Here is a 13,436-nt window from a genome sequence, read left to right as displayed (position 1 = left end):
GTTTTAGTGATACACAGATTATCACACAGCTCTGTGTACAGAGCAACAGCAACATAAGAGAAAATACATGAATGTAGACCAAAGATATACAGTGACTGTGTTTGGAGGTCACAAAGAATGTTTGTGACCTCCAAACAAATGTGAAATCAATTTAGTAAAAAAAACAAAAAGATTAGAATCTAACTTCAAGATTAACCTGAAGTTTGAAAATCATTTACTCAGTTTCCCTTACCTCTGTTACTTCTTTATGATTAACTAACAAAAAAGTGTCTCCCAGTGCAATTCTTAGCATATTTTGGTTATAAACAGTATATACAGTACTCTGGAAAAGGTATAAAATGCCACTGTGCATGTGTTTTATGTGTATAGATTTTTTATTTATTTATTTTTTTACATTAATACCTGCCATGACCACCCCTTTCTTTTGCCCTACTAATATTCTGGTTTCAGTTTGTTTCCCACATTTTTTTTAATCTCTTGAATTTCTTGTGTTAAGGTTCAAATATTGAGGAAGGAGAGTACAAACAACCAGGTCCAGAAGATCTTGGTCAAACAATTGACTTTAATGAATACACGCGTGGGAAGACAACCCTGACGCAGACAGGGATTGATCTTCGACTTAATCAAAGCATACACAGATTTTTATAGCATCAGGGTTTGAATTAATGACGCCCCTTCATACGTCACAGACAGAATATATACATGCGTCAAATCAAAACCACAATGACTTTTAACACAGTTTAAAAGAACATCATCTTCTATTTTCATGGCCGATACTTCCTGTCTACCTTTCAGTTCTTGTCTTGAAGTGGATTGTTCCTCTTTCTTGCCGAGACAACAAGGAACGGTTCCTCGTTTACAGAGACACTTTCGCAGTTACAACCAGACATGACTAACCTCTCATCTATAAATAAATCTAACTAATGTGTGTGTGTGTGTGTGTGTCACGACCTCACTCAGCCTCTATGTCACCTCTTCGCCTACTAACTGTCTGTGTCTCGTCCTTAAATGCTCTCTCATCTCACCCTTACACTTCTGACCTTTTCACCAGAACAGAGGCTCATCCTTATGTGTAACAACCTAACTGAAACTATGTCTATGTCATCTTACTAAATAAATGTTTTAATCAAGAACCTCTACTAAAAGCTTAATATAAAAATGACCTGATATAAGTGGTTTGTAAGCATGTATTGCAATTCCTTCTATGTTCTAGTTTCCCTCAGCATGTATCACCTGGACAGTCACGCCAGTGAAGCTTAAGACCCTTAATGAACCGAACATCAACTCAAAATAAGCACAAATATGCAATGTGTATAAAATAGTTATAACTGCATCTGGAATACAAAGTTAATGTGATAACCGTATGCATAAACATCTTAAGGCCATCTTAAAGCTATCTGTTACATTGTTGAAGCAATGATCATACTGCAGATTATATTCTTAATGCAATAGTAATGATGATGATTATTTACCAATAGCAGTAAAATAATTTCCCTGCTCCACACTCCCTCTCTCGACCTCTGGAACACCAGAGGTCGCAATACATTGTGTCCTGGCTCAGCAAATCAGACAACCTCATGTCATCTAATTGGTCCAGTAATAAACACCAGCTCCCATTCGAGAACACTCCATGCGTAAGCTTAGGTTTTCTCGGTCCCTCTCTTGTGGTCCATCAGGCCTCGGGCCTCCAGGATCCTCACCCTTTGTGGTCGCCGAGATCTTCTGCAAAGGAAACAAAACACCTTTTCCTGCACCTCCCTAACTTATCATATTTGGGACTTCTGTAATCAAAAGCCTGATCCTAATTATGTTCTTAACTTATTGACTTGTATTTATATATATTCTTCAGCGTTACTCATCATTTTAAAACTCTTTAAGCGCTGGTTTCACGTCCAGTTGCTCGCTCTCTTCCCTTATCTGATCATCAACATCCTGTACACAAACTGTCGCTGCTGCAAGTTCCTCCACTCTAATCTTAAGTCACCTTTTTAGCAAAAAAGTCATTATAAGCGCCTATTCTACTAAAAGCTCCAAAAGAAAACAACCCCTTTAATCAATTGAGTTTAAGCATATAAGCAATTACTCCTGCATACATTTCATCCTAGCTAAACGCTGCCTAGAAACAACTCCTGTGTGTTAACACTAACTTCATTTTAAAACCTCACATTCCTATGTTATAACCTGTTTTTGGTATAGCCTTATTATTTCATTTTGCTCCTTTTAATGTAACAATACCTTCTAATTCTAGTTTATCAGACTTAACCAAAATATATGCTTTCCTTCCTCTTTGGTCCTTCTTTAAGTTCCGTTAAAAGCTAAATGAATTTGAGGCCTTTTGCCTGGAATCAATACTGTCATGTGTGTTTCTGGACTCTGTGTCTGTAAGCGTGTGCAATCCTTTAATAACTCATATCATCCTCACAGTAGATTGGCTAATCATAGCGCTAGCCAAAGGCTCGTGACCCTCAAGAGACGAATTGAGCCACAACTCCTTTAAAGGCACAAAATGCAATATGTATAAAAATCATTTCTACTTATAAGCTCTCCCCTTTATCCTAAAAATAAATCTATGTAATATCTGTATGTGTACGCCTACATTATAACCACTACTTCTAGAAATCAAAAAGAAATCAAACCTTTTCTACTCCTTCAACCCTCACTAGTTTTCCCCAAAGCTTTAAAACCACCAGCATCTACTAAACAGGATTCAGTTCACTTTAATCCTTTAACCTTAACATAAAAATAACAGTTTCAGTTTTACCATATTCAAATGATCAAAAAAAACCCAAAAAGTCCTAAAATGATCCTAAATTATTAAACAATTAAACTATTAAACCCTAAAATTATTAAACCCTAAATCCCCCTTTATTTTGACACGTTTCATGTGTCAAAATACTATACAAAACTTAAAATGCTCAGTTTTCCCCACTCATGATCCAATCTATGTCATAAAAATAAACTTAAAACATAACAATTATCAGTCATGTGTTTCTTCAGTTAATGGTAACATGAGTTATATCAAAAAATGTTTCCCCTTTAGCATTTGGCATTCTCCCAACAATATACTATAATCCCATAATCTAACCCCAGTCAACAAAACAGAAATTTTCTCTGGTAAAAGCAAATTGTTTGTCGACATTTATACATCCCCTCCTTCATCCAGTCACACACATTCACTCACATGCAGTCACACCATATATTTGCTAATAGTGGAGCTTCAGATCAGATTCTCCACCCTCAGCAAAATGAGCTCAGTCATTTGTACTATTTTCCATAGGAAAATAGTTCTTTATGCTTTTGGACTGGATTGACTCGCTACAATCCTTTTTCAGACAGGGACTTACGACCTGATCAGTCCCCACAGGTAGCTTTCTCCTCAGCCAGTTGTAATCTGGAAAGCCCATCTTATATTCGCTCTCCCGAGAATTTGTCAGCGCCGTTATTCACTGTTGCAGGCCTGCTTAGAACAAAAATGAGAAAAAATAGAGCTAATTATTAGCTCATGAGAACACAAAACAAAATCACCTGACAGGTTTTCTCTAAGTGCCCTGTTACAAAAATACTGGGCCCCCTCTTAGACATGTCCATGTTTCCTAAAACTCCCTCTATTAAAAACAAAGACAACAACCCGAACCTAACTCACAGAATCAACCCATCACCACAACAACCTCAACAACCTTAAATACACAAAGGTTTTGCCACCAGAGTCCTGACACTCCCAGGTCAACTCACATAATTTCACCTCCTCAATACACCGAAAGTCTTGTTAAAACCACTCAATTCGCACACAACAATCACCCCCTTTATGCATTTTAACATATTTAGATTCAACATAAAACATAACCCCCTTACAACAACATATAATCACTAAACTATAAATTTCCTACCCAAATCTGCACTTCTCTTCTCTGCCATACTTCCTCTTCTGAAAGCCTCAGTCGCACACACACAGGAAGCTTCTTCGTCACCACTCACTCCAGCCAATTTGCATACTGAGTCATATCTCAAGAAGTTGCCGTAACAAGAGAAACATATGTTTAAACATTACCACCTTATTAAATTATTTTATTTCTTTCTACAGTGATCACTGGTTTTGCTCACACAGTACAAGGGCACTCCTAAGTCACTCTTTCAAAACTACTTTAATCACCTTTCTTTTTCATAACTCACTCCCTTTGTCATATAGCTTCTTTGAGTTATTCCTCAATTTCAAACTCAAATGTATTTCATTAAACATTCACACCACTCTATCACTCATACAAATAGCAAGCTGTTCTTCATTGCGTATGTTTGTGTTCTTAGCCAGGTTTAATCAGTATCTATGCATTAATCATCATGAGCTTGTCTTGTCTTTGTAAGGTTAATGCATTTTCTTTTTGTGTGTGTGTGATTTTGTATATGTTGCTTTTGCCGTGTTTCAGACTCCTTCCCAATTTTGCCTTTAAACAGTCAATTTTCTCCTTCCCAAATTTGCTAACCCAAATTCTGATTTCCCACCTTAAATAACAGCATTCCTTGTCCGCAGCCAGAAGGTAGGGCTCCACTTGCCACTTTCCACCTCCGCCTCAGCCCAGCAGCTTTATCCTTGAAGTCCCGTCTTCTTACTGAGGCCGAGTAATCGTGACTGTGCCTGCCTTAGGTTGTCCCAGGGTTTCGAGGTGGGATCTTACCCGTCATGGGCTATCCAGCCTTCCATACTCGCCTGATACGGGGACCAAGTGGGCACGGGTGCTATGAGGGGAGGGGACACACTGGCTCTGGAAATTAAATGAGTGTAAGCTGCTTCCTTCATTGCATCTTATATTAAACTATCTCACTTCTGATTCTTTCCTAGAATAATTTCACATATGGCACTTTGTGTATGTGTGTTTTCTATTCATTAATGTAATTGTCAGTTATTTTCTCTCTTTATTTTACTTTTTTTATCTGTTTGTTTGTGACGTTCTACTTTAGTTCTACTAAACCTTGATGTAAAAACAATACCCCCTCTTTCACGCACACACTCTTTTAAATATACTAAATTCTTTGCATTTGTCAGCATTCACATCACAGTCTTCAGCGTGCTCAGCAGAGCTCTTTCAGACTTCAAGAATCGTCTCACACACCGCCTTGCACTCACTCTACTATCAACTTTCATAGTGTTATTATTATTTATTATTTTGTACACATCACACCCAATCCCTCGAAACCTACTACTCACAGCATTCACACTTAAGCTGTGACACGAGTTGAGGAATATACTCAAAACACGCTTTCCTAAGAGTATTTTAGACATGCTTGTCATAATCAGAAAGAGCAAGTAAAAAACAAACAAACAAAAAATTGAAACCTCCATTACTTCTCACCACACACACAAGAAATTGAAAAGTAATATGTTAATCTTAAGTATATACAGTGCACTCAATATGTTTATATATCTACAGTCAATTACTATACATCCACTACGGCAACTCAATACTTTATTTATAGTCCTCTAATGAACATAAATGACATCTTAAACACACATTCAACAATGTTTGCAGCAGTATTTGTAAAACCATCTGTGGTTTAAACAGTTCACTGCTTACTAATTTGCATTTTCACACTCACACACACACCGTCTAAAAATAGCTCCAGCATTGCCTCAGACTCCTTTCACACAGAGATCTCTTATTCTATATTACAAAGACGTCTTATATTTACAACCACTGTCAGATCTGTCAGCTTTAGCGCCTAACCAATTTTGACAAATTTAAGTTAACGGTCCAACCGATAAAGTCCAACTTTTTTGTAATCAATTAACCAGTATCTGTCCAACAGTTTCTGGCCTCATCTCTAAAGTCCCTAACTCAATTTAAAAGCGTCAACCAACCCAAACTTTGCCTGAAGCTCTATTTTTTGGCGTTTCACAGCCAAGGCTTACCCCGAAGTTTTAAGTTAAAGTTACACGCCCGAAGTCCAACTTCTGCTGGCCAAAAAAGCGCAGACTACCGTTCCAAACGGTAAGGAGACTCTAACTCCTAGCTTAATTCCAGGATGCCCTGTACCCCACAGTTAAGCCAAACTGAACTAACCCTCTTCGCCGAGAGGTCAATGTCGCGCGTCCACGACAAGGAGGGAGCGTAACCTCCGGGCTCTGCGCTTCTTACCAGTCCAACTGGCGTTCTTGTGTAATTTATAATATTTTGGAACAACAGTAAAACACCCAACAAAGTGTAAGACTGAAGCAGGTCCAACCTTATAACCAAAAAATAACCAAATTCCCTAACATACTAAAATCATTGAGCAGTCCAACTGCTTTCCACGGTCCAACCGTATTAAATCCTTTTAGCGGTCCAACCGCATTCAATCATTTTCAGCAGTCCAACTGCTTTAAATCCTCAGTACTGTCATGGGATTCTCATCAAAATCAAAGCAGACATTTACCGGCAACTTCTACTGAATAGACATTTGATTTTATCATCCAATTCAGCACACTTCGGATAAAATCAACAGGCCTGTGCCTACCTCTTTTTTAAAGGCGCCTGTCCCCTCAGTTTGGTTGCCGGGTCACGCCTGCCTGTCTGACCACAACGGACCACCGAATTTCTCCGTCTACACCTCCAATTCTCTCCCTCCTCAACCACCGGACGAAGCCCCCAAATGTTAAGGTTCAAATATTGAGGAAGGAGAGTACAAACAACCAGGTCCAGAAGATCTTGGTCAAACAATTGACTTTAATGAATACACGCGTGGGAAGACAACCCTGACGCAGACAGGAATTGATCTTCGACTTAATCAAAGCATACACAGATTTTTATAGCATCAGGGTTTGAATTAATGACGCCCCTTCATACGTCACAGACAGAATATATACATGCGTCAAATCAAAACCACAATGACTTTTAACACAGTTTAAAAGAACATCATCTTCTATTTTCATGGCCGATACTTCCTGTCTACCTTTCAGTTCTTGTCTTGAAGTGGATTGTTCCTCTTTCTTGCCGAGACAACAAGGAACGGTTCCTCGTTTACAGAGACACTTTCGCAGTTACAACCAGACATGACTAACCTCTCATCTATAAATAAATCTAACTAATGTGTGTGTGTGTGTGTGTGTCACGACCTCACTCAGCCTCTATGTCACCTCTTCGCCTACTAACTGTCTGTGTCTCGTCCTTAAATGCTCTCTCATCTCACCCTTACACTTCTGACCTTTTCACCAGAACAGAGGCTCATCCTTATGTGTAACAACCTAACTGAAACTATGTCTATGTCATCTTACTAAATAAATGTTTTAATCAAGAACCTCTACTAAAAGCTTAATATAAAAATGACCTGATATAAGTGGTTTGTAAGCATGTATTGCAATTCCTTCTATGTTCTAGTTTCCCTCAGCATGTATCACCTGGACAGTCACGCCAGTGAAGCTTAAGACCCTTAATGAACCGAACATCAACTCAAAATAAGCACAAATATGCAATGTGTATAAAATAGTTATAACTGCATCTGGAATACAAAGTTAATGTGATAACCGTATGCATAAACATCTTAAGGCCATCTTAAAGCTATCTGTTACATTGTTGAAGCAATGATCATACTGCAGATTATATTCTTAATGCAATAGTAATGATGATGATTATTTACCAATAGCAGTAAAATAATTTCCCTGCTCCACACTTGCCTTATGGTTCCACTGACCCCATCTTTGATTCCATATTAGACTCCTATGAATGTGGATTGTTGTTTTTCAGCCTGGTTGTATGTGCCCCTTTTTAACTTTGAGCACCCAACGCAAAAAACACCTCTGCCCGGCGCTTAGTTTAAATACCAGCTGGAACCGAACAATGACAGTTTTGTTGACTAAAACATTTCCACAGAACTTCTTGTGTCCTTGTTCTGCAACATTCATTTAAGAATCATTAAAAAAAAACACCACCATACATATTTGTGGTTTATTATGAGCACACACGATGAAATCACTTCCAGTGAAAACCCAAAGGTGTTACAGGTATTTCCACATCACAGTCCAAGTTTTTGTCATGTTTGTTAAAGCCTGACAACAACACCCTTGTTCCTCTCTGACAAGCCTTAGCTTGTCAGAGAGGAACATTAACATTATACTATCTGTAGATAGAAGTTGAATGTTGAATGTTAAAAGACTCAAAAGCATATTACACAGGAGAGGTCTTACTTAGGAGAGCTGGCTGTTTGGTCACAGGATCAGTGTGGCCAACAAACCATCCGGAGCATCTCAGCTAGACTCTTCTCCTAAAGTGTTCACTTCACTTCTTACATAACTTATCATAGCAATTTGACCACATACAGTTATTGAGAACATCTGATGTTGACTCTGTGTGTGTGTGTGTGTGTGTGTGTGTGTGTGTGTGTGTGTGTGTGTGTGTGTGTGTGTGTGTGTGTGTGTGTGTGTCTATTTTAGCTTAAAGATTTTGTTTTGTGATTAGAGCTTTGAGACTCCTTGTCTCCTTAATTCAACCCAGACACTTTCTGTTACTTTCCCACATCCCGCAGACCTTTTAGGGGAGCATAACAATTACTGTTGATCTGAATTGGTACTATATAAATATATATATAAATATAATAAAGAGTTCTACGTGCAGGGATTGTTGAATTTAATTGAGCCTGTGAAATGAAATCATTTGCTCAGATTATGTTTTTGCTTCTGTATTTGTTGTGACAAAAATATAAAATATTTATGTCCCTAACCCTTTGAGCCTATTTTTTGACAAATCAGCATAAAGCATACATTTTTCAGTAAAATCAATTAAACAACATAAAACATATCCAATCACCTGTGTTTCATTTAGGAGAGGAACTACCAGACCCCCGTCATCAACGAGTGCCCAGTGGAGAGAGTGGACAGCTTCAAATACCTCGGAGTTCACATCACGCAGGACCTGTCATGGTCCTGTCACATCAACACCGTGGTGAAAAAGGCCCGTCAGCGTCTCTACCACCTCAGACGCTTGAGAGACTTCCAACTGCCCTCCAAGGTGCTCAGGAACTTTTACTCCTGCACCATAGAGAGCATCCTGGCGGGAAACATCTTAACCTGGTTCGGGAACAGCACCATGCAGGACAGACGAGCTCTACAGAGGGTTGTGCGGTCAGCTGAGCGCACCATCCGCTCCGAGCTCCCTGACCTGCACTCAATCTACAGCAGGCGGTGCTGGACCAAGGCCAGGAAGATCGTGAAGGACCTCAGCCATCCCAACAACAGACTGTTCTCTCTGTTGAGGTCAGGAAAGCGATTCCGCTCCCTGAAGACCAACACAGAGAGACTGAGGAGGAGCTTCTTCCCGCAGGCGATACGGTCTCTCAATCACACCACCACACAGTACTGACCCACACATATAGTTCTTACACACACACTGGACATTCTGGACATTGTTTTCACTTCATTACTTAAATCACGCTGCTGTTATTGTGTATATGCTGCTGTTATTGTGTATATATTTATTTATATTTCTTCATACATTCTTATATAGTTCTATATTGTGTATTTTGTTGTACAGTTATTTTATTTTCAACTTTAATTTATATATTTTATCTTATTCTCCCAGTTAAATTTACCCTTCATTCTAATTTGTGTTGTACAGTTATTTCATTTTTAACCTTAATTTATATTTTATTCCTTCCTAGTTAAATTTACCCTTTTTAATTTTTCACATTTATTTCCTATCTTATTCATAGCCTTTTCCTTTTTGTTTTCTTTAGGTCACGAGCAGTTGTCCAAGCATTTCACTACATATCGTACTGTGTATGACTGTGTACGTGACAAATAAAATTTGAATTTGAATTTGAATTTGAATTTGAAAAATGTAATATAAAAAACTCTTTGTAGCACATCACAGCTTGATGATTCATCACTGTTTTAAAACTCTTTCATCTTAACTAAGATTAATTTTTTCTTCTGTTTTTTACAGTCAACAAAAAGGTCAAAGCGAGTCAAAGCAAATTAACACCAAAGATATTTGTCTACAGGTTTGAATCTTCTAATAATGAATTATTCTCTTTTAAGACGTGAATGAAAACATAGAATCTGCTCTACCGTTGACTCATGAACTTGTATTCTTCGTCCTCCATCTCAGCTTGTCTCTGTTTCCTTTCTTCCACCTCTCTGTACATGGCATTTGTGTAGTATGTGTCACCGTTTCCTGCCACCATGTCGTCAATCTTCTTCATCAGCTCCTCCACCTGCTTTCTGTCTTTGCTTCTGTTGTTGAAGACGTGGAACCTGTTTCCACAGCTGCGGATGACTCGTCTGAGCTCTGGTTTGGTTTCACGTACATACTGCTGTATGGTGATTTCCTGGTCTTCAAGATCATCTCCATGGGCGAACAGCACAATCATGTAATGTTGAGCTTTTGGACCAAACAGCTCCTGCAGGGCTTCCACACAGTTTTTCTCCTCTGTGGTGAATCGAGCGACTTGGAGCACCAGTAGAAAAACATGAGGACCTTGACTGGAGACTTCAACACATCTCACAATTTCCTTTTTGATCATCTCTGCAGATTTCTCAGTGTCCAGGATCCCTGGTGTGTCTATGACAGAAATATTTCTCCCTTCCCACTGTGCTTCAGCTATTTCACAGGTTTCAGTCACTGACGCTGAACTGGAATGAGATTTGAAACATTTTTTTCCCAGGATGGTGTTTCCAGAGGCACTCTTCCCCACACCAGTTTTTCCTATTATCACAATCCTCAAATTAGGACCTGAAACACAATTCACAGCTTCAATTTACAGTTTTTTACAGACGCTAGGAGACACGTCGCAATACTTAGGTCACTTTTGCAAAACACTTCACACAATCCTCCTAACTGACCGTCAGCTTGGCAAAGCAGTTCATTTCACATTCAAAATGCACTACAACTACCAAAACACTTCATTCAGGTCTCAAATAAACTCATTCTTCCAGAACACTAGCAAAGGTTGACAGCCGACAAACACACTTTGTCACCCACAAAACAATGACCTAAAAAACACTAACAACATGTAGCATTACACAGTGTTTCCTTGTGTAAAACAAGGACACATCTCTGTTTATAATTTCAATATATGTTACTGGAATGAATCAGACATCATGTATTTATGTTTATGTATTTTTATGTTTTTGCACTAAGTAATCCCAAAATACAAGAATTTGTATACACACCATCCACTGATACACATACAATAGTAATGCTATTCTACTTGGTCTTCTCCATTTGGCCACAGGTTCTCATCCACATCACATCTTATGTCATATAGGGCAATACACCTAGGAAAGAATCTTCTGGCTGCCAGAATTGAAGGAGTTGAAAAATTGAAGGAGTAACATCTGTGTAGATGTTCATCTACAATGAGGATCAGCTGTGGCTGGTTAAACTGCATTTTTAGATTTAAAATGTGTTTCAATAAAATATTGCTGTTGGATTTTGCTGTCTTTTTAAGTTTTGCATTGTGTTATTGTTTTGACCATAAGTTTAACAGTTTTGAAAACAGTATGTAAGCACATGCAAAATGTCCTGTACGTACAAAGATTTTTGGCAGTTGTTGTGTCTGAGTGAGAAAATAATTCATGAAATTTGAGAGATGTAGTCATTGAATGCATTTTGTGCCAAAACAATGATAACTGGTCCTCAGTTTAGCCCACATAGACTTCTGTTGTGCTCACTGTGTGAGGAGTTTTGCAAACGTGACCTAAGTATTGAGAAATGTGTCCTAGCGTCTGTAAAAAACTGTAACACATCTGAAACATCAAGTCCATAAGTTTCATGTATTTCAATGCATGCGCACATATTAACACATATTAAACAAAGCAGATTAAATATATATTTACCTGATTGAGATGAAGCCATAATTTGTATTCAGTTTGTTGTAACTACACAGGTGAGAGAGATGAGTGTTCAAGCTTCTGTCCAACACATTTTTTATGTGTAGCTTCACAGTTGACACGCCTGCAGCAGTAGTTGCATAACAGGTTTAATAGAGACAAAGACAAGCACACCTTACAGACACCAAAGAGCCTGTTACAGGATTGTTAAAATAAAAGGAATCTAAGAGTAGCAAGGAAACATTTTCTATCTGATCATTTCAATCGTTTGGGGGGGTTTGTTTGTTTGTCTGTTTGTTTGTTTGTTTGTTTGTTTGTTTGTTTGTTTGTTTGTTTGTTTTAGTATTTCAAAAAAGAATTGGTTAACTAAAAGGATCATTTCCACTATTTTCATTGACAAGATTTCAAATTTCCTTTAAGAAGGAATTCTGGTTGTAGGTGGTACAAATGAAATCACATGCGCAGCAGAATTACAAACTAGCTACTAGGTGTACATCACAAGTTTGAGCTAAAAAAAACAATAACAAAAACATCCTGTACCCACAAATGCTTTGAATTCTCAATGGGGGACAATATTATAGATGTGCAATGCTCTGTACAGGTTAGCAACTAGCCATGAAATGAATCTAAATTCTCCGTTCTCTTACACAGCATCCTCTTCCTGTATTTATTTTTATTGCTCCTGCCCCAGACACAACTGACCAATGAACATTATCTCGTGGTTTGTAGCAGCAGACTTTCATTCACCTTGATTTCTCTCAAAAGAAATAAACCAAAGTAAATGATCTACAGATGTAAAAACACCCTAAGGTTAAACCTAACTCATCTTTCACTGTTCCACAAGAGTCAAATATCTCTACTTCCATGTGTAGTTGGTTGATATGATGAATGTGCTAAAAATGTAAATTGCGTTAATCGTGATAATGGCGTCAACCCATTAACGTTGACAGCCCTACAACAAACACAAAAACTGAAGACATTTTGATATAGACTTATAATTTGCACCGCTGTGTTTTCTGAATTCTTTTGCACATGTACGAAAAGTGAGCGCGAGGGCCCTCGGTGCACCTGCTTGCTGCTGCTGCTGTGCTGAAGTCTCACACACAACCAGTCAAAAGGGGAGGGGGCGGGCTGCTTCCAAATAAATACACATGGACACTTTTATAGGAAATGAATCATGTGCAGAGCAGATTAAATATTTTGCTTACCTGGTAAAAAATAAAGCCATATTTTATGGTCACCATTGTTACTGCAAAGGTTAAAACAAAGGCATGTTTTTTTTCTCTCTTACAGCTGACACAGCTGTAGGTGTCGCATAACATTTTCACACAGTCTGTGGTTTCTTGCACTCAGTTCCCTGACAGTAAAATATACTTGTAATTTTTCTTTTTATCAGTAAAACAGCGTTATTTTTTAAAACTTCTCATATTTAAAAGAAGCATATGTTCTCAGCTTCAGTGTGTTTGTTTTCATTATCTATAAAAAATTATCAAAATGGTCTCCTGGGAGCTCCGTGACTGGAAAGAGTTCAGCTCAGGTCATACCAGGAGATGATCACCAGGAGATGATCCACAGCACGCAGGAATGAAGTTGGACGACTGTTTAGCTACAGGTGTGTGGTTTCTGAGAAACAATGATCAGG

The 13,436-nt window shown here is 38.3% G+C and overlaps 1 protein-coding gene across 1 annotated transcript; it reads right to left on the bottom strand.

Annotated features, from left to right (window-relative positions):
- Window positions 1–9,987: 9,987 nt before the first annotated feature.
- LOC120717286 (GTPase IMAP family member 9-like) lies at window positions 9,988–11,927 on the bottom strand. The gene is made up of 2 exons (XM_040005232.1): window positions 11,801–11,927; window positions 9,988–10,694 (listed from the first exon to the last, which is right to left on the bottom strand). Exons 1-2 carry the CDS (start codon window positions 11,817–11,819, stop codon window positions 10,027–10,029), a joined length of 687 nt encoding a protein of 228 aa, XP_039861166.1. The 5' UTR covers window positions 11,820–11,927; the 3' UTR covers window positions 9,988–10,026.
- Window positions 11,928–13,436: the final 1,509 nt, after the last annotated feature.

This window comes from Simochromis diagramma, unplaced genomic scaffold (genome assembly GCF_900408965.1).
Source record: "Simochromis diagramma unplaced genomic scaffold, fSimDia1.1 OVJJ01000097.1, whole genome shotgun sequence".
Taxonomy (NCBI): domain Eukaryota; kingdom Metazoa; phylum Chordata; class Actinopteri; order Cichliformes; family Cichlidae; genus Simochromis; species Simochromis diagramma.
Note: the sequence above shows the minus strand (reverse complement) of the source record. Positions and strands in the feature narration are given on the sequence as shown.